Below are 21,154 nucleotides of genomic sequence, written 5' to 3'. Positions count from 1 at the left end.
CCAGTGTAATTGTGTGTGTGACAGCTGTGGCACAGAACACAAAGGGATAGCCCTAAAGTAATCTTGCTGGGTAGGATTGCCACAGTGCCAGGCAAAAAAAATCACTGATGGGACTTCTTCTGAAGGGCAGGTGGTGTTGTAGAGTACAAAACTAACCTTGGGAGACTGGAGTAATGACAGATGGCTCTGCTCTCTGCAGCCCTGGACTGCAAATACTGCTTTGCCTGGGTTAGTGCCCATCCCTTTGCTTTCCCTACTGTCAGTGCTCTCTATAACTGTGATTGTCTGATTTCTGTGTGAGACTGAGGAATAACAGATTTGAATTAAAATAAAACCAAGCAAAACCCATCTGTCTGATGAGACTCCTGCCACTGTAAATCTTCATTGCACTATTAAAATCCCCTGTTATCATTGTTTCACTTGCAGCTGTAAGACTGACAGTATAAGATGTGTTTTCTCACGGATTGGTTTGTAGCGCTCTTGCTGCATTTAATTTCGTTAAGATGAGGTTTTAATCTATCTATTTAATTCTTATTTTGCTATGCATATCTTAATTTTTTGAATTTTCCTTTTCTTTGTTGTTAACACAGTGCCTTGCAGAAACAGCAATCTTGAATGAGTACAGAGAAGAGGATGAGCATGCAAAGCCTGCCCATGTTCCAAAACATACAGCAGCCTGATTTACTGGAGCTCTATTGAAAAGGAAGGTCTGGAAAAACTTACCCTCATCTTTGCTTTATGTGGTGCTTTGCGATGGAATAGCAGCTTCAGGAAAGCAATCATTCTGACCCAGCTGCAGATTGTGCTGCTGAGAAACTCATTTCAGCCCTTAGAGGGAGCCACAGACTTGACTATGGAAACGGAGGAAAACCAGGCAGGTTTTGTTGTGCCCATCTGTGATAGAGGAGGTGGGGAAGGGATGGCTCTCAATTGGTTTTTGGTTTTTTCTAGCTTTTAATTAACAGCAACTTCAAATCAGACATAAGGCTAGTTCGTGGGGAATGCCAAAGCACATTTGCTTTTGCAGTGACAGATTTGTAGGGTTTTGGAGACCTCAACCAAATGTTAATTTTACCTTTCCTCTTTGCATGGTCAGCTCCCTCCTGCACCATTCTGTTCCAGATTCTACTGTTCTTCTTCTGATGCTGACACAGCAGGACTTGAAAAATTAGGATACTGTATGCTCCTTCCTCTTAAAAAATGAAAAATATTAAGACACAAACAACAAAAAATTGATTAAGACCATGAAGTTCAGAGTCTGGAAAACATGACTGCCACATTTTTTTCTTTACTGGGTTTTTTTCTTAATCATATTAAGAAAATATTTTTTAAATTAATATTTTCTTAATGACATAAATCTTTAAGGAGAGAGATGCATTACAGCCCTCTCTTCCTTTGTAATGTGTAGGTTATAGCACAATATTTTTATGTAAATTACATGACTAGATTATATGGCTGTGTCATAAAACACAAATGCTGCTCTCCTGGCTCAGCAATAATCAGCATTGCCAGTGAGCTGTTCAGTTCAGGGAATGGAAGGTGCACATGCTCAGAGGAAAATGGATGAAGAGATTTGCAGCCCTTAGTCAATAAGACTTCCTCTTAAAAAATGAAATGAAAATGTTTTTCTGTACCTTTTCCTCTCCCTCCCTCCCCTTCCCCCAACAGATGATTCTAGTGTCAGCACTGAGGAGTGCTTAGCCAGAAAGATGCTACTCCAGAGGTGGGGCAGAGTGTGTCTAGTTCCAGAAGATGCCATTTAAGATTAAAGGAAACTCCAAGCTTAAATTTTAAACACCTCTGGGCTTCTTGCAGAGACTGCTACTAATTAGAGCATCAAGTTTTGTGGCAATTATTGTAAGGTAATAACTGCCAACAAAGAATTCCATTAATAGCCACTTTTATTTTGTGCTTAGGCTGTTGAGTTGTAATGTCTCTGTAATGATTTTAGCTTAGCTTGGGCCAGGGAACTAGGGGTAACCAAGGTGGAAAAGCAATGGAGAGTTCATTGTCCTCCTAAACTATTCAAAATACTTCTCAGAAGGGTGGAAAGATGATGGATGGCCAAAAATCAGGAAGCAGGCATCCTTAATACAAATTTCCCTGCTCTCCTCAGTCATTAATTTATATATATATTAATTTGGCCTGGGAAAGGAATGGGAGAGAGAATAATTATTTTGCAATAAAATGTTTATTTTTTGTTTTGCCTGAGTTGTTTCCTATCCCTGAGTTTTCTGACTCTACATGGGTTGGAGATGCAAAGATCATCACTTTGCAAAATACGAGCTAATCCTATAAATAGAAAGAGTTACAGTAGATTTGTTGTTTCCTCAAGGTTATTTTGGATTTCATAGATTTGCTTAATTTTCTGAGCAGTCAGGAGAGATCATGATAATTTCTTTGTGATAATTCCATCTATGTATTTGGAATATTTGTGGAAACACGAACTGCAATGAGAATCAGTGTCTAATAGGTTAAAAATTAGTGGCAAAAGTTATGATGTTTGTTTCTACTTCTGTTGGATGTTGGCTTACATCAGGTGGCATGTTTTTTTATCTTTCTTCTCCTTTATATTTCCAGTTTTTTATTTTGGGATTGCTGCAACCCAAAGAGAATCTAGGACAAGGAAGTTGATCAGGTTTGCTGCTGTGATTAGATGATAACTCTTCCACGTGTGAGTTTTTACTTTGTTAAAAAAAAAAAATCTCACACAGATGATTTCTACTTGATCATTTGGTTACCATCTTCAAATATTTTTGTTGAATAATCTTCAGGCAATAGGTTGCTCATGAAGTGTTATTTCGTCTATTTGCTCTTGCTGTTTTTCTTGTGTGGTTGCTCATTCAACATTACAATGTTCAACATTGAACATGGCTTGAATATTTGTTTGCATTCTGTCTTGTATCTCCATCCTGAGCTGCTTCTGCAGCTGAATGCTGTTCAGAGATGGTGCTACTTGTCATGCTCAGATACACATAATCCATGATGAAGAGTTTGTTCTCTGCACCATGATAGCTTCTGATCAGGATTTAATTTCTGATCTGTGAAGTCAAGCAAAATAAAATAAAGAATGATGACAAATGAGTAAAACAGTGAAACTGCTTGCCCTGAAGCCTGTGCAAAGGCGAGTCTTTTTCAATTAGTGCCAAAATGTGGAGGCACAGCTCTAATATAATTGAATAGAAGCAAAGAAACAAAAGCTAACCCCCTCAGGGTCTCCCCTTTCTATACCTGACTAAGTAAAATAGAGAAGCACAACAAAATCTTTCTTACTCTAGGTTTTTTTCTTTCCAAGCTGAATTTCTTAAAAAACAATAGTAATAATAAAAGAATTTTGTTTTAGGAGACAAAATCTGTCCATAGGACCAATCCTGAATTTCAGAGTAGCATGTGGACTACACTCCTTACAATCCATACTTGATGGATTCTGAAATCCTGTTTCAGCTGAAAGCCTCATTCCAGCATATTTGGCATTGTTTTTCCAGGTGATAAAATGTCTTCATCAGAATTTTGGTTTCTATCAGTTTGACTTTTCCATCTAAATTAGGGCAATAGTATTTTACATTCCTCATAAGAAGGACATATAGGTGCATTAGCAAGATGTTTTCGAATATGAGGTCTTGGAAGTCATGCAGGACATTGATAGCTCCTTATCTATAAAGCAAGTTTCTCGTGAGAAAACATAGACCTGCTCTTTCTCTTCCTTCTTGTCTAAAAATCAAGCAGTGGGATGTGGCTCAGCCTGTGTTTTGTTGTGCCTTTTAGTGGCCACACTTTGGTTTGTCTCACAAAGCAGCCCCCTCCCACAGTGTGCCCTCCCTCCCCAGAGGAGCTGAGCCCCTGCCCAGTGGAAACAGGCTCCTGAATCCAGAGGGTTTGCTTTTTAGTGTGTTGGCTTTGGTTTGATTTGGGTTTTTTACATAATCAAGTGGCTGTTGGCCCTAGTGCTGAAATATTATTTTTGCTGTTTTTGATAAAACTGCTACATAGTGAAGAGCTATAATCTCCTGGAACAGCAGCATTGTAACTTAGTGGAAAATGAATTAACATCAGGGCTTGCACAGCCTGCATGAATTGCTGAGAACTTGGTCTTGTTTTAATTCATATTGATTTATTTATAAAGTGATAAAAAGATTCTTGTGGCTTTTGTAACATCTGCTTTAATTTTAGAAGCATTTTAGTCAATTTACTGCATGACAGTATTTGTCAACACCAGGTAACTATGACCTCTAACATGTTTTACTCTGTTGAGACTAGTTAACAGGCTAGACTGAGAAATAATATGCAAACTCCTCTCTTATCAGGGGAGATCAGTTCCCAAAGTGACATGGATATTGTTGGTGTAGGTGATACCTTTAACCATGACATCACTTTAAACCCCTGGGCAACGCTCATGCCCTTGGGAGTGTATTGCTGCTGAAGGGAACTGCTTGACCTGAAACTCTGAGACTCTCTATGTTGAATTTCCTTCTGCTCAAGGGAGCAAAGCTGCTGGGTTCAATCAAGAATCCCTTATTTTTACTGGCTTGCAGTCAGGAGCACTCAAGTGCCTTTTACTCTTTTTTCCCAGCCTTTTCATTTTATGTTTTTTCCCTAGCCTTTTCTGTTCATTTTTCTTACATTCACTTGACACCTGTCCCTACATTTGGAGGATGAGATAAGAAAAGAACTTTGTCCCTGTCAAGACAAGGAGCAGAATATGCCTGCACAAAAAGAGCCAGAGCAGGAATCAAACCTCTCCTGGGCAGACAGGTGTGGGAGAGCTCCTTTGCTGCAGTTTGCCTTCTGGAGTGCCATCAGTGGGCTTTTGTCACTGTACTGGGTATAATTGGAAGCAGGTTTCTCTCTCTTTTGTTTTTCCTTATCTTTTTTATTTTCATTTTTTTGGAGTCATCATGCTGCAGCAAATTTTGCGTGACATGTATATTGACCCTGAGCTCCTGGCAGAGCTGAACGAAGAGCAGAAGCAGATCTTATTCTACAAGATGAGAGAAGAGCAGCTGAGGCGCTGGAGGGAAAGGGAAGAAAAAGCCCGAATGGAGGAGGCTGTGCTGAGAAAGACAGCAAGGCGCAACCAGAGTAAGATTTCTGACCTCCTTCTCTGCTTCACAGCTGGGGATGGTGGGCTTGCAGCTGGCTGTGGTGCAGCAGGCATCTGGAAGAGATTGCAAGGATGAGTGCCAGCTGTCCCCATGGGCAAAATGACAGTCTGGTACTGCAAAAGCAACATGTTCCTGCTCCTTGTATCTCCAGGCTGCTCCTTTGTTTTGGGAGTATCTTTGTGATGGAGTAAGGGGAATTGTTTTGAAGTGCCTGTTTCAGTCAGGAGTTGCTGCTGATGTTCGGTGGTAACTGATGTATCATGACCAAGTTTCTCCTCCTCTACTCCTAAGGCTTTTTTTTTTAATCACCTGACATCCTCATTCTAGGTCAGGAAAAAGCCTGTGCTGTTGCAGTTTCTTGACTTAGCATTAAATATTTCCATCAGGCTGTAGTAGCAAACAATTTTGAATTTGAGCTTGTTATGAAGGGCTCTTTGTGAATAAATGTAATACCAAAAGAGCCATACTATATGAGACTAAATTTCCAACTGTATTAGTAAATAGTCTCCAAGAGATTGTTTAGGGAATAGGACAATAGTGTGGCAAGCCAACAACCAAAACCAAAGAGAAGGAACCAGAAATGTGTTTGCATACAATATATAGTTAAAACATGGAGCTCCTCCCAGAGGCTGCTATGAATGCTGAATGTGTGTTGACTTGAAAAGTGAATAGGACAATGGTGGAAGAAACATCAGAAAATAACTTCTCCAAATGTCTTTTCCTATTGACTGGCCTTGGGTCCAAGTGGTTTCAAGTAAACAGAAATACTTAATTCCTTGCTCTTTTTTCTGAGTTAGTGCCTTTCCAGATCTTTCCCCCATCCATAGGATGAAGCTGATAGGCTGGTGTAAAATAGAAAACATTTCATCTTGGAAATGTAACTACAGTGATTCCTCACTCAACAAGGAGATGTCACAGGGATATGTAAACCACCCATTTCCCTGCCAAAGATCTTATCACATCTTTAAATCTATTAAAGCTTGAATATTCAAAGTTTCTATTAACTTTTGGTAGCTGATTTTGAGAAAACTCTGTAATGGTTATGGGACTGCAATCCCATTTCAAATGTTGCTTATTTGAACATAGCCATGGTAGAAACACCTCAATACAGAGATATTGTTGGATTCAGTTGTCAGACTTGAAATATCTAGAGCTTCTGAACCTCACAAAGTGCCCCTTAGATAGTTATCAATTCAAAGACTATTATTAGAAAAGTGCTTCAAATTAAAACTATTTTCCAAGACTCACTTGAAGCACAGACCTGCATGGAATGACTGGACTAAGCTAAAACAGTAGCCTTAAAAACGAGGGGGGAATGACCAGAAGACCCTAGTCAGCCATAGAAGAGTTGAAAATGACCCCTCAGAGATGGCAAGGTGAATGTTGGAAAACGTCATTCTGTTAAATATTTATTTTTTTCATGTTAGTGCTCTCACTGTGAATGGCCCTCTTGAGAGGGATGGCATCAGAACAGCTTCTCTCATACAGCACAAAAGCCTTGTTCATTTTGATTGATTTGTAGCTGAGAAAAAAATTAAAAATGCAGTTCAGCTCCACATACCAAAACAACATCATATCATTGATATAATCTGTATCATGCTCATTCTTTGAGGGAGACAGATACAGAAAACTCTAACTGCAAAAATATTTATCTGATGAATTGTCACAGTGTTGACACCTACATTTCCATATATAAATTATACATTAAACCTGTTCAGCTTCCTCCTACAGGAGACCATTTTCTGGGTAAGTAATTTTCTGATTTGTAAGTAATAGGAGAAAGGAGAGCAGCAGAGTACCCTATAGATTATATTTGCTCTGACAAAGGTAGTCACAAATGCACATTGAGTTAAATTTCACAAAAACCCATTTCCATTTTACCTTCTTAAATTGCCAATTAAAGGTATTGCTTAGGTTTGACTTTTGCCCACTGTTAGGGAATTTCTACTTTCTTCAGAACTGTAGTGAAGAACTATTGGAATCAGATTTGCAAGTCAGGCATCTGGTTCTGCTGGAAATATATTTTTACTTTCATGAACTGATGGGCACCAGAGTTGGAAAATATAACTTCTTTCAGATGTGCTGATCATTAACTGTACAGATACTTGTAATTGATTTCTACTGCATAGTTCCACAATGTGATGTTAAATGGTCTCTCAGTGAAGATGGTTTCTGGCTTAAAACAAAAAAAATAAAAAAGCCACCTGCAAATTATGGATATAAAATAGTAATTACTGTGCAATAGTCTTGCCCATAGACTCAAGTAGAGTAGATGACAATAATATTTTTTAATCTTAAAATATTTTTTTCGTAGAAGACAATTGACATCATAATTTTTTGGACCTTGAAGCTGCTTAATTTTAAGTTGCCCTTAATATATAAGTGAATTTCCAGACCTTCTTCCCCTGCTACATAGTGTAGAATGTAGAGTGTTTTTGGTCCTGTTTTAAATTAGTGTCTGCCAAAAAATGCAAAGCTACCCCAATTACATGTTCTTTATTCCCTTGAAACTGAGGGATCTGAGGGTTTTCACCTGTGGGTTTGGTTTTGACTCTGCTGCATGACAAGTTTTATGTCCATGCTACCTTTTTTAGACCAGGGGTTACTCTGAGTTTATAGATATTTTTGTAGCCTGAAAGAGTAAAATAGATATGAGACTTCAATATTGCTAATGTTGTGCTGAGTTTCTGAAAACGTGGAAGTTGTTTGTGAATACAACATAGCATTTGTATAAAATAATTTTATTCTAATTTAAGTGGAATTATCTTTATAGCACTGCCTTTCAAATCCTTCTGCGTTCCTCAAAGTTTGAATAGCCACATAAGAAAACTTTTCTTCTCATCTCTTGGATGGATATGATAAGATTGAACAAAAGCTGCTAATGGACACTTCTTCAATTAAAATGCTCTGAAAAGTGCCTTCTGCTTGATCTAGAGTTCTAAACCCCAGCTGCTGCAATTCCCCATGGATTCAAGAGCTTAGCTACCGTAGGATGTGTACACTCAGCAGCACAGCAAAAGGATTGGATTTTTCAAAACAAAGCAGTGATTGTGAGTTCAAGTTTGATTTACTATGGTGACTTAAGGATGAAATGTTCTTGTGTTTTAAGTGTGCTGTCCTATGGAAACTGCAAGTGCAGAGCTGGGGACAAAAGGATTGGCATTTGCAGGCCAGAAAGTCTAGACTTAAAATCATCCTCAGACTTAGGGAATGCTCATTAACATGATCATTTTTTAATTGTTTGGAAACTAACTACCAAAGGCCCCAAATCTGCATTTTTTTTAAAGCAGTGCCACTGAATGCAAGTTGTCCATAAATGTCCTATACAGTACCATGAAATTTGCTGTTTAGAAAACAAGTCCAAACCATGAAAAAAGATGCAAGTTGTTGAGAGTGTTTAGCAATCCAAATAGTGCACCCATCTGTGTAGCCTTATTCCTAATTTCTAAAAAAAATATTAGTCACCTGCAAAATGTAATGCTAAATGGTGCCTGCTTCTTTATTTGGATTGTTTGGTTCCTTGTGTCTTGAGGAAAGGTTAAAATTGAAATTAGTATCAGATGAGTCAGTGTTGAAGGAAATATTTCATTTTGAGGGTGAATGAAATGTGTTCAGATTATCCAATGGTTTTAATTTCTTTGCCAATTAAAAACACAGATTGATGTCTAAAGGGAAGCAATGTATAAAAATCACTTCAGAATGAAGTATTTCCTTTATATTTATTCCTATACGGAATAAATTGTTCCTTTTTTTTTTTTTTTTTTTTTTTTTGCTATTTGTACCTAGCCTAAAATTATTAGTAGAATTTGGGCATTATATGTGTCCTACCAAAGCATTTAGGGAGCTTATTCAATGTAAAGGAAATATTTTGTAGCTTTCATTCAATAATGACTGCTGGCTGGTGCTGGAATAGCATCACAAGTGAGCTGAATTCTTGGAGGTCCACCTTCAATTCACTTACAAATTGCTCTTGGGCAGATATTTCAGGAACATATCTTCATTGTAATTAAACAGTTTGCTTGTTCCTACTGTGCTAAAATCACTGAGAGAAGTCTCCTCAAAATTTCAAGATCCTTTGGGATTCTCTGAGATTTGAGTGACAGGCAGCTTTGCAATTTGCACAAAAACATATTTGTGTGATTAGGCAGGAGCTCTTTAGCCACTACAGCTGAGCTGGGAGGAAGCAGAGGGCCCTGCCAATTTTGGTTTTGACACTGATGCAGTATCCAGAGCTGCCAGCATTCCCAAAATGAGATCTCAAAAACTATTGAGCATTAGGTAGCTGAAGGGCAGTCATGTGGGAGGGGAGACAATGCTGGTCTGCTGCTGTTATTTCTGCCATTTATTCATTGTGAACTGCAGCTGGTGGTGCTCAGATGGGAGCTATTTGTAAATGCTCTTATTTACCTGTCCTTAACAAGAGAAGCTGTGAGAAAATAGGGTAAGCTTATCACAGCATGGCTAGAAAATAATTTATCTATCTAAATGACATTTGTGTTAGAAAGGTCATTAGAGAATAGATGATGCTGTTTGGAAGCAAGTATCTCAAATATACCAAGTGGATGGCTGGAGAATACATCAGTGTCAGAGGAAGGCCAGTGAGTGAGCATGTGTTTCAGTGGGTGGATATGCAGTGACATTTTTCTGACTTTGAACTTGGAAATATATTCCTTATTTATGCTCAGGCCTCTTCAGACCCTGGAAATACTTAGCTAAGATTTTATCTCCCATGGAGACAAGCTCCTGTCAGTGTTCAGCGTGTCTTTCTCTGTATCACTGGATATGGATCTAACCAGGGACGTCAGAACTCAGTACTTCTGAAATTTCTGGCATTATGTGATCTTGAACTCTGAACAGTCCTGTCCTTTGTTTCCAATTCAGATATAGATGGAAAAGTAAAAAGAGAACAGGAGCAAGAACATGAAAACAATTTTTGTTAGGGTACTGAGCCACCTAATTTGAAGTCATTAGACAAGTTTTAATGTAACACACAATGTAGAGCAGCTTGAGATGTGCTGCAGCTTTGTTATGCTCTGTACCTTGGACCAGAACCGAGCAGCTCAGGGCCTGTGCCTGGTGTGGCTGAGTGCTGAGGTAGGGTTAGAAAGCAGCTTCTGAACTCAGTTCTCTGAACCTGGGGCTATCAAGAGACCTCCAGCTGCAGGATGACCTAGGTATACACCAGATGGAACAAATCCAGAGGGATTTCTCTCGCCTCCTATGATCTGCAATAAGTCTGTGCTTTTCCATTTTCTCCCTTGTCCTGCAGCTGATTTCTCTGTTTTGAAGAAAAGTGACAGCAGAATATTGCTGCCTACCTGGGGCCTTCTCCTGCAGACATGCAATCCTCTGTGCTCCTGTTCTCTGAGACATCTGGCATCAGGCATTCTCTGAGAGAGGCTGCTGAGTTAGTGAGCCTCTGGCACGGAGGGCAGGGCTGGGTTTCTCTGCAGTGTCGTGTTCCTCTGCCTGTCTGACACAGCAGTGATGGACTTTCTCTCACATACTGTGCCTCAGTAATGATATGAGGTTGTGGCTGTCTGCAAACTCATGAATACTTGATATGGAAAGAGGGCAGAACTGTGGCCAAGGGGAGAATAGGATTTGCCCAAGCTAATTCAATATTTTCTTGCTGATTTTGCCATTTTTTTACATAAATGACTAAAACATTCAAGGACAAAGGAACCAGGTTTTGAGAGCAGGATTTGGAAAGTACAGGAAAACTCAATGTGTTCAAGTCAGCAGTGGATTTAGCCAGACATTGATGGCAGTTCAATAACCTTTGAATCCACTTGTTTGCTGTGGTGCTAAAAAGCCTCACTGTAGGGTAAAGTTCTCCCTGCTTCCCTGGTCCTGTGTGCCTGACAAAAGGAGTGAGTGCAAACCTGCACGCTGCATTAATCAGGAGAGACTGGTAGAGAAAATGATCCATAGCTCCCTCTTCATTCTGTGACACAGAACCCTTATCCTCCTGCTTTGAGTCTCCAACAGACCCTGAAGCTGCCATGCAGACTTAGTTTTATTTTATTCCCAAAGGAAAAACCTGGAAGCTTTGTGATAGGTCTCTGAGAGAAACCAAGCCTTCTATATGGAGCTTACACTTTACAAGATTCAGTTTGGATGAAGAATCAGAAAATATGGTGCTATGTTCTTGAAATTTTTTAATGAAGAAAAATATCTCAAATGAGCAATACTGATGGGAATGATTTTAAAACCTTTAAATTTCCTCTGATGCTTATCTATATTTTTATGCTGTTTACAGTGAGAGGGTCAGACATTAAAATGTACAGACAAGGGGCTGCCTCTAGTTGTGCAAGGAGTTAGAAAAATGTCTTTAAGAAAGAGTATTGAATGTTATCTCCTGGTTGAAATTGGGCCAATTACAAAATTGTTACATATAACAGCGTGCCTTGGCCAGGGAGCCGCAAAATTGTTTGGAACACACTGGGCAGATGCAGCTTAAATGGTATTTTATTTCTATGTTTCTTTTTTCTTCTTTTTGGTTTCTAACATGCAAACCCCTGTATGTGTGTGTTAGATATATACATACCATGTCCTCATGCAAACCCACTTACCTTTGAGTGTTGTGTACAGTTATCCCTGCTACATTTGTTAATTACCAGAGTCCTGTGTGAGTAACTGCTTCCTCCCTTAATATTTGCTCTCTTCAGTCACTCTTCCTTTATTTGATGCTGCAGGGGTTTATTGCAGCATAATTATTTCCATGGTAACAGGCTGTAATTCCATAAACAGAAGATTGAGTTTGTTATATGATCAGGAAGCAGCTGGAGAGCCATAAAAGGCTGATTTTTCAGCAATGCTGAAATCCTGCAACCCTCATTGATATATTAATGTAATCAGCTGAATTTCTTTCTGCCTTTGCAAATCCTCCCCTCAATGGAAAGGCACATAACACAGTATTGAAATTCAAAGGTGTGTAAATTGAAATGTCAGGGGCAGAATTTCCCCCCATTCTTCTAAGAATTGAAATGAAGGGGTTTTTTGAACGTGTTTTGGGAAGAGAGGGATTCTATGCTCTCTAGCATAGAATTAGCAGAGGCAGAGCACAAATTAATTGTAGATCTTCAGTTTATTGTGGGATGATGTTGTTTTTGTTACTTTCCTCATTACCATCTAATTCTTCTCTGTATATTTTAATGGATTTACAGCAGTTATTGTTTTGAGAAGTGCATTCTGTCCTTTGAATAGTCTCTCAAAAACATTCACAGTAATTTCCTAGGTTTTCTCCTTAGCAAGAAGTCTAATTCTGTTTGTGTGTTTGTAAAAAAAAAAAAAGATAATTCAATACTTATGTTGGCTAAGCTCAAGGAATTGAGAACAGCCTAAAGCTCACATCCTCATTTTCATCCTAATCAATGAGCTTCTAACACATGTCCTCTAGCTAAATGAAACTCTGAATGGAAACTCATCTACCCTGCAGACTAGCAAAATTCATGCCTCTACTTTAAAGAAACCATAAAAAATAATTTGCTTGGAAAGCCAAGAAATCTCAAGTAAGGGACATTGTGCTTAGACCAGAGTATACCCGATATTTGAATTGCAGAAGAACCAAAAACCACAACCCTACAAACACAGCAAACTCCACGAGCTATGGTTTAGCTTTCCATGGCAAAAGCAGATCAGGCTCATCAGCTTTTAATCCACATGCAGCCTGTTTCAAATGCCTAATGAATTTCAGGAGTTTTTTTCTAGCCCAGAGAGAGAAAAGAATAGAGATGTTTTCTGTAGAGAGTCAAAAGACACTTGTGTGACTGCAAAGCTTCCCAGTGGGTGAAGAAGGACAGTCAATTGCTATTGCAGAGATTTGTAGCTTCCAAGCAGGAAAATTATGGTGGGAAGCCCAGAGAAACAAAGCTGTTCATGGAAATAGCAGATTCTTTAGTACATCATTCAGAATTTGAATGCTGTTCCGTGGTTCTAAGATTATAAATCAGTGATGACAAAATTTTCTGAATTTATGCCCTGTGGTGTTTCCTACCACAGAAAGGGAGGAGGGTGCTTGGTGCTCTCTGTCATTTTGCTGGACTAAGCCAGCAGACTGGGTGATGGCACAGCTGGGAATCCTGACACCAAATCAGGCCTCTAGCCCCTTGGAATAGCTCCTGTGTAAACACTGGGGATGGATCACAAATGGAGACTGCTGGGGATTCTCTAACTGTTAAAGCAATGGTGACCAAGCCTGGAGAAAGGAAGCTGACTCCAGCAGTATTGCATTTGTTCTAATTACCATTATTTCCAAAGCCATTTTATTTGGTGATGTTAAAAAGGAGGCCAAATCCCATAAAACTCCTAAACCCAGTGAGTGGCTCATCTCTTCTGTTCCAGCTGGCAGAGGCAGTGTGGGGGTCAGGTCTCCTTGGTGTGTCTGTGTTTGTTCCAAGCCTCAGACACAATGCGGAGGTCTGAGCTGATAGGATTGGAACCCAGTGAGCCCGTCCTGGTGCTTCTCTCTGTTCCCAGGTGTCCAGGCAGTGTTGGTGCTCCCTGGCAGCGTTCCCCCATGCCACTGACAAGGTGACATGCCCTGCAGGCCCTGGGGCAGCTCAGAGGCCAGAGCAGCCTGTGGTGCCCCGTGGCTCAGCTCTGGTAGCACTCCAGCACTCTGTGGGTGGGATCAGGAGTGCTGCTGGCAGAATCATAATTCTTATAGGTGAAAGCTCGAGTTTCCAATTGCCCTCCAGGGCATTGTTTTACACTTTCATTGCTGTTATAGAATTGGCTGTGCAAATAACAGACAAATAGAAAACATGATTTGGTCTTATTTTTGATTGTGTGCATTTACATGTACAAACTTGAGCTGCTGTTGGTTCTGGCTTTAGGTTTCCGAGAAAGTTTTTGCTGTGATCCCTTTGTGCTGAAAATTTGAGAGACCTGATTTTGCATTTTCTGACCTGGTATTTGTCTGGAGTAAGGAGCCAGAAACCAGTTTATTGGTCTCAAAACAGTATGAGTGTAGTTTTAGGGGACCTCCATGTGAGATACTAATTAATGGATGAGCTTCAGGTGAAAAGAACTTCAAAAGTTTATATTGTCTTTCTTTTGGTGCTACAAAGATATTTTAGGTGAAAAATGGTGGAAGAGAAGGGATGGCAAAGACCTAGTAAATTATTCACTAAGTTTTCCTAATAAAACATTGCTTGTTTCTACTTCCATTTCCACTCTCCAATCCAGACTAGCTTTGATGTTCACCGCTTCCTTAAGGTTATTATTTGCAACTTGTCACACTCTCTCCAAGAAGAAAAAGGTACTTTTGTGGTCAAGGCACAAGACTGGGGCTCAAGAGGTTTAATTTTTGTTTATTGACTCTGCATTAGGCTCTGTGACTAGGCTCAGCAGCCTACTGCTGACCAGGAAACATGAGGCTCTCTTGCCTCCTTCTCATCTACATTTCAAATTTGTTTAGTCAGGACTTGTCTCCTTTTACATTTAGTTGAATTTTTCTCTTTTTTTGGCGTTTTTCATTTGGAAGTAAAGTGTATTAACAAAACATCTTATTTTGCGGAATAATTTTAATACTTGAGAGGCATTTTAAAGCAGGAATTATTTTGTAATAATCAACCCTAAATAGTAGTAATTCTCTGCTTGCAAAGCAGACAAGACTAGTTTCCTACAAGTAATAGGGGAAATTATTTTCTGGACTTTCTTGATCTTGCCATAGGTTCTGCAGTTTAAAATACCATTAGCCTAGAAGAGCTGACCCTCTCACTGTGAATGTGATTCTGCAGGCTGCAGAGGCTTTTTGTATGGCAGAAATTCTGCTTTCACAGTGCCAGATTTTCTCCCTGAGGTGCTCTTTTTTTTCCTGCACAATCATTTTTGATGTTATTTTGTGCTAAGAATCTACTGAGTTTTATGATCAGATTGCACAGTAAAGCTCAGCTGCAGCTTTATAGGAGCAGAGGTTTAAGGAAGGTTTGCATGGGAGTAATTTCTTGAAGTAAATTCAGTGGCTGGATGTGAAAAGGCCATCTTTTCTTCTAGAGAAAAATCTAAATTAGACCATCTGTGCTCAAGCTGAATTATTTTAAAATTTTATATATATATGTGTATATTTATTTATTTATTTATTTTTATATATGGGGGTCTGTCTGTTTAATGCTGAAGGTTAAAATTGCCAGGTTGTTTAATACACAAATCTTTCAGTTTTGACTATATTTGAACATGTACTTGATGCAAATACAGTAGTACTATGTGTAGTACTGAACCAACAACACTGGTGGTTTCAAAGGAGTTTATACATCTACTGGCTAGAACTTTATAAAAAAGATCCATTGTTTTAAAAGAAGAAAGAACAATTTCTCAAGACGTATCGACAAATCAGCTATTTCTTTTATTGGGCTGGGTTGCAGTGGGTTAATTGTGCCTCTGAGAAACACATTAATAAACCTTTGGCACAGAAAAACTTGAGAGAAGCAAAGATAAAATTTGTCTGCTTACCTGAAAAGTTTGTTGGTTTTTTTTTTTTCTTTTGCATTCCTGGCTCCCTCTGGAAAGCTCATAAATGAATAAAAATAGTGAAATTGTCTCAGACCTGGAGTAGTATTTTGTATCCACCAGTTATGGTACACATCAATTAATACAAGGGGTGTTTTTTTTTTTTTAATGTACTAAATGAAGGAGAGACACTGGGATATTCAGATTCCTCACAAGAAAGATGATGTGCTGTGATTTTAAAACAAACACTGCCTTTAGTTTTATGGAATTAGTGTTCCTGGGAGTACTCATTCCGTACTTCTCAAGATACTTTACCAGGAACTGCAGTAGGAGCAAACCTTGGAGGCAAGCAGTGATATGGGCAGTCAGGTCTCAGCAGATGGTATTCTAATGCTGTATCCAAAAAATACAAGTTCAAAATAAATGTTGTGCTGACAGGAACACAATGTACAGAATAAGAACCACAATGAAATACATTCACATTTATAACCTGAGACATAATCTGATAGACTGTGAAAGAGCAAATGCTTTTGAGGGTTATTGAAGGAAAACACTATTAGCTTAAATTTCCACCCCTCTTTGAAGTTAGTACCGTTAGGCCAACGCTGGGGATTCGTATAAATTACATTTTCAAATTTGATATAGAATATCAGCTTTCATGGTGAGATCTGATCCATTCATTGCCTTCAGTCTGGATTGTCAACACTTGTGAGTGTGGGCTGGTGCTGACACTGCTGCTGTCAACAGCCCCACTCCACTGCCTCCTGCAGTTTTCTGCCTTCAGCCTGGGATGTCAGAAACACTTTATTGATTGTGCATTGGGAAACTTAATCCGGTTAAATGGATATGTCCTCACACAGAACAAGTGGTAGCTTAAGGTGAGAGTAGCTAAGCTGATGCTGCTAGAGAGAGATGGAGGAAAAGTGGAAGCAAAGCCTGCCTGTTATTTGGCAGGCCTGTTATAAATAGGATAAGTTTCTTTTGACTCTTAGGGGAACACTGGAGAAAAACTCCTTAGGAAAATGGTACTCTGTCCATTTCCTCATGTTTTCAAATGAGGCAAGGTTTCTTTTAGAAGATAAAGATTTAGAAGTTTCCTTTTGTGATGCACAATTTTCTCATATCAGTGTTTGGGTGAGAGGATGAACTCTAGGGGACCAATATACAGGGAATGATGAAAACTGCTGATCCTTTATGGCCTTGTAGTCTGAATTCTTTGAAATAAATCCAGTATTCATTTGGTAAAGGTCTTTGTGGCAGAATCTCCTTTTGTGGAGGACAGTTTCAAGAAATTTGCAAGAACTGAAACATAAAAATTGATGCATAAGAGGTGTTTCTACAAATTCCTTATTATGAACCTCTAAAATGCTTATAATATTTGACAGTTGTATTTATCAAAGCAGAAGGAAAAGACCAAACCACACTAAGGTAATGTAAATAACTATTAAAATGGGTTCAGGTAGGATCCAATCTAGTGTCCTTTGTAGTCCTACACTTGTACTTGATGGCTCACCAAATGCAGTCTGTTTTGTAAAGAGCTTTTCAGGCCTTTTGTGGTGTTCTTAAAATCACTCTGTCAACACAGTAACCATAGATTTTTGTGTAGTTTGTGTCATGAAAACTGAACCAGAAATTTAATCCCTTTCAATTGCCTCTGTGAGCAGAATAGGCTGTGCAGCACTAAATGGTGTGCTCTGAGCATGCAGGCTCCCTGAAACTCCTGCTTCACACAGTGGGAACACAAAATTCCTGTATCCTTTGAACATGTTCCATGAAGTTTCTCTACCTGTTCAACACTGGACATTCTTTGTGCACAAAGCATAATATGACTGGTCATTGGTTTTGCCCATCTCTTTTTCCATGCTCTTCATTCATCCCTTGTTGAGTGAAGAGACCAAATTTAGCAATTAAAAAGGGATTATAATGCTGGAATTCTGGGAAATGCATGCCTGAATTAATAATTTTTATTTTTGTGGGACAGCGAGTCTTTAAAGATTGGTAATCCACAGCATGAAAACCTTTTAATTTTTTTTCCCCAGCGTTTGGCACAATTTGGTCAAATCTGAAGATTTCTTTGGACCTCTGAGCAATGTTTTCTTCCTAATTGTAAACGGCAAGCTTAATGTTTTCTAAGTTTCAGATTCCCCACCCTTTCAGATGTGTCTGTGCAGGATTTGAGGCGGTGTTTACATTGTGGTGTGTTCTCGGTGGTGTTGCAGGTAACGGCAAGCGCGTGCAGTGGCTGCGGGGCCAGGACGGTGAGGTCTGGGTCTGGGTTATGGGAGAAGCCCCGGGGGACAAACCCTACGAGCAGATCTCGGAGGAGCTCATAGCAGAGCGGGCCAGGCTGCAGGCACAGAAGGAGGCAGAAGAGCTATGGTGAGGATTTAAGAGTCTGAGTTCAGGGTCCACTTGGCATAATGGGGAGGCATGACCTTGTAGAAAGGTGGGAGGTAATGGTGGGTAAAACTGGTAAGTATGTTTTGTAAGCGTTTGCTTTCACTTGCTTTGTCAGGTTTTCAGCTTGTAAAAATGTCATTTTGCTTTTCTTGAATACTGAAAGCCAAAAACCCTATTTGCAAAAAAAAGTGGTGCCAACTTTTTTCTCTCTTGGGAATTTAGTTAAACCATTGACCAGCCTGCAAATAAAGAAAAATGAAGCAGTCTGGTTTTGAGATGATTAAATTAGATATGTTTGTTGTATCACAGTTCAGAGCCCACAATGGGGGTTTAGTACATAAAATCCTTTTTGAAATTGGTTTTATTTGCAATTTGCTTGTATTAATTTTTATTCCAGCAGTTCAAAACTCATTATACAAAGTGCCATGTGGCTGCTTCTAGCAGGGCCTCTTCCAGGTTTGGGGGACATTCAAAAGTGTTTTGATGATTGATATTCTTAGAAATTAGGCCACCTGCCTCACACACTTCCCTTTGTAGTGCAGCACTGAAAAGTGACTCTTTAATATCAGGTTATTCTGTGTTATCCTTTTTCATATGAAATTATTCTTGTTTTGAGAGCTTGCATATTTAAGCAGGGATTGAAACCTTCAACCTGTCCTTTGAATTCCTCTTATGTTGTCAGTATGAATAAACAATCTAGCATAAGATTTTGGAAGACATTTTTACTGGTGTTTGAAAGATAGTAAATTCCCAACCATGCTTTGCTAGACCAATAGAAAAAAATAAGGTATGACTTAAAGACATCCAAGAAATACTTGTCTAACTTAGAAGTACCATTTTAATTAATAATTTATCAAAAATTGTAAATTGTCTGCTTTCTGGATGATTTATTCAAATATGATTTGTGCGAGATCTCCTGTTAAATACATTTTAATTCTTTGCTTGCATCTTTCCATGAAGGCTTATGCTAATTATTTATTGCAACCAGTGTATAAGCATTGATCCTCAATTTAAGAAAATTAGTGCATTAAATTTTTGTTTTCACATCTTTTTCTGAAGGAGACAAAAGGAAGCTGAAATAACAAAGAAATTCCGTGATGCTATGGCTCAAGAAAAAGCCAGAATAGTGGCAGAAAAATGGAAAATAGAAATGGAGGATCGGAAAGCAGCCAAACTGGAGGAAGAAAAAATTCAGGAGGAACTGAAGGTTTGCATAGAGAAATTTAAGGGGTTTTTTATAGTGTTTTCGTATAGATTCACAGTTTTTGTCACCTTCAGTGCATGCTTATTAATAAGCTTTAAAATCCAGAGTTGTAATTTTTCATTCTGGAATATACAGATAGCTACATGGTGTTCAGCAAAACAGCTGGGTGAGCGATGAGAAAAAATTACAGGTCTCATTCAGAAGTGCCAGAACAATCAAACTGGTTATTCAGCTCACACATTAACAGAATTGTTCAGTCAGCTGTGCTGGATGAATCATCTGGGGAAAAAAAAATGTACAATTGGGAAAGATCTCATTTTAAGTTAGTTTGTTTGAATGTATTCTGTGTATCTTGGATGAATTTGTTCACATAATGAACTTCAAAACTGTGTCACTACTTCCTTCAAAATAATAAGGGGTGGATCCTTCCCCTACTCAACATATGGGAAAAGTCCAGTTGGCTTTTCTAGGAGAAGTTAATTTGCTTGATTTTTATTGACTTTACAATGAACTTTTTATGAGCTCAGTTATGATATTTTAATATTTGTTGGAAATAATATTTTTTCACATTTTCTAGTTGAAAATAGCAATTTCAAAACTAAATAGGAAACACATCTGTCCACCCTTTTCATATTACTTGATAAAGACAAAAACTTGTTTAAAAATGACAAAGTGAAATATAATGGGTTCATGTAGAGAAGTCATGACAGTCCTCTGAGAATGGGATGTGCATGCTGGGACTGCACATGGTTGGTGAGGCTGAGTTTCCATGGAGAAGGCTTTAGAAAATATGACACTGAGGATCCAGTAACTTCCATCCACCCTCCTCTCCCCTGCTGACAGCTTGCTGTGTCTCTTCTTCCTTTCCTGGTGCAGTGATTTAAGGTATGGAAAGAGGGGACAGACTTTTCCCTTTGGCCCTTTGTGATGGGAGGGATGCTGAAAACTTAGTGTAAGGTTTATGTGGTTTGATGGCAAATAGCAAATTTCTTGTCACTCTGCAGACTGTGGGCCTGGGATTTGAGGTGGTTGTGGAGCACAAAGCCAGGGCAGGTCCTGCAGAGGAGGCTGCATAGAGTTGCTGATTTACCTTTGCACAATTAATTTGAATTCACAAGAGAGAATGGGGCCTTTGAAATGTGATGTCAATGAGTAATGAAAGTATACCTTTCTGCTTTATTAATGTATGAATAATGAGCACAGCAACTAATTAAACACTCTTTCCTCTGCTCTCTGGAAAGTAAAGCCCTCTTGAACAAAGGGTGACAGTGTTCACTCAGGTCTATGTGGCTGACTCACAGGACACTTGATGGGGAAAATGTCCACAAGCTCACTGTTACTGTTCTTTTTCAAAGAGTAGAGTGAGCAGCTTCTGAGAATTTCAGTGGCCAGTATTCATAGCTTTCTATTAAGGCAAACTTGTTGTTGATAAAATTAAAAGGAATGGCACTAAATTCTGTTCATGTTCATATTGATGGAAAGGTAATGTCACAGTGATCTGTGTTTCCACTGTTTCCTAGGACATGAGCAGGTGTCCTCCATCCAGCTGTGTAAGGCTGTAGGAGCACTGCTGGAAGTGAGATGAGATTATGGTTCAGTTTCTGCTTTGAATTTCAAATACTTAACTTCATCTGGGATTTCTCTATCTCTCTTCCTAAAGTTGCCAATGTATTTGTTCTGCTAAGGAAGTAGAAACCCTTTCTTTCCCAATGGTTTCTCTTAAATTAAGCATTTGAAGACACAATTTGCAAAAATTTAAACAAATGGACTGAAGTTTTCAAGACAAGACCCAGCTGAAAGGAACTCCTGACTTAAAGAATTAGTTTGGAAACCAGATATGATGTAGTGATTGTTTCTTTAAATGCCCTTTATCAAGTTTTCCCCATAATTTCCTGTATTAATCCAACAACAGTGAGCCTAATTCCACTTTCAGCATAGGCTCTTCAATTAGGCCTATAATCTGAGATCTGCTGGGAGAGACTTGGTCTGGCAT

The 21,154-nt window shown here is 38.9% G+C and overlaps 1 protein-coding gene across 1 annotated transcript in view; it reads left to right on the top strand.

Moving 5' to 3' along the window:
* Positions 1 to 591: 591 nt before the first annotated feature.
* Positions 592 to 21,154, top strand: part of SH2D4B (SH2 domain containing 4B) — a 66,417-nt gene continuing 45,854 nt past the window's right edge. Inside the window, exons 1-3 of the mRNA XM_074544711.1 lie at positions 592 to 5,079; positions 17,777 to 17,936; positions 19,017 to 19,164. Of these exons, the coding sequence (XP_074400812.1) occupies positions 4,896 to 5,079; positions 17,777 to 17,936; positions 19,017 to 19,164 (492 nt within the window). The 5' untranslated portion in view covers positions 592 to 4,895. The remainder of the gene's footprint in view (positions 5,080 to 17,776; positions 17,937 to 19,016; positions 19,165 to 21,154) is intronic.

This window comes from Zonotrichia albicollis, chromosome 7 (genome assembly GCF_047830755.1).
Source record: "Zonotrichia albicollis isolate bZonAlb1 chromosome 7, bZonAlb1.hap1, whole genome shotgun sequence".
NCBI lineage: Eukaryota > Metazoa > Chordata > Aves > Passeriformes > Passerellidae > Zonotrichia > Zonotrichia albicollis.
The sequence above is the reverse complement of the archived record's forward strand: the minus strand, read 5'-3'. Positions and strand labels throughout refer to the sequence as shown.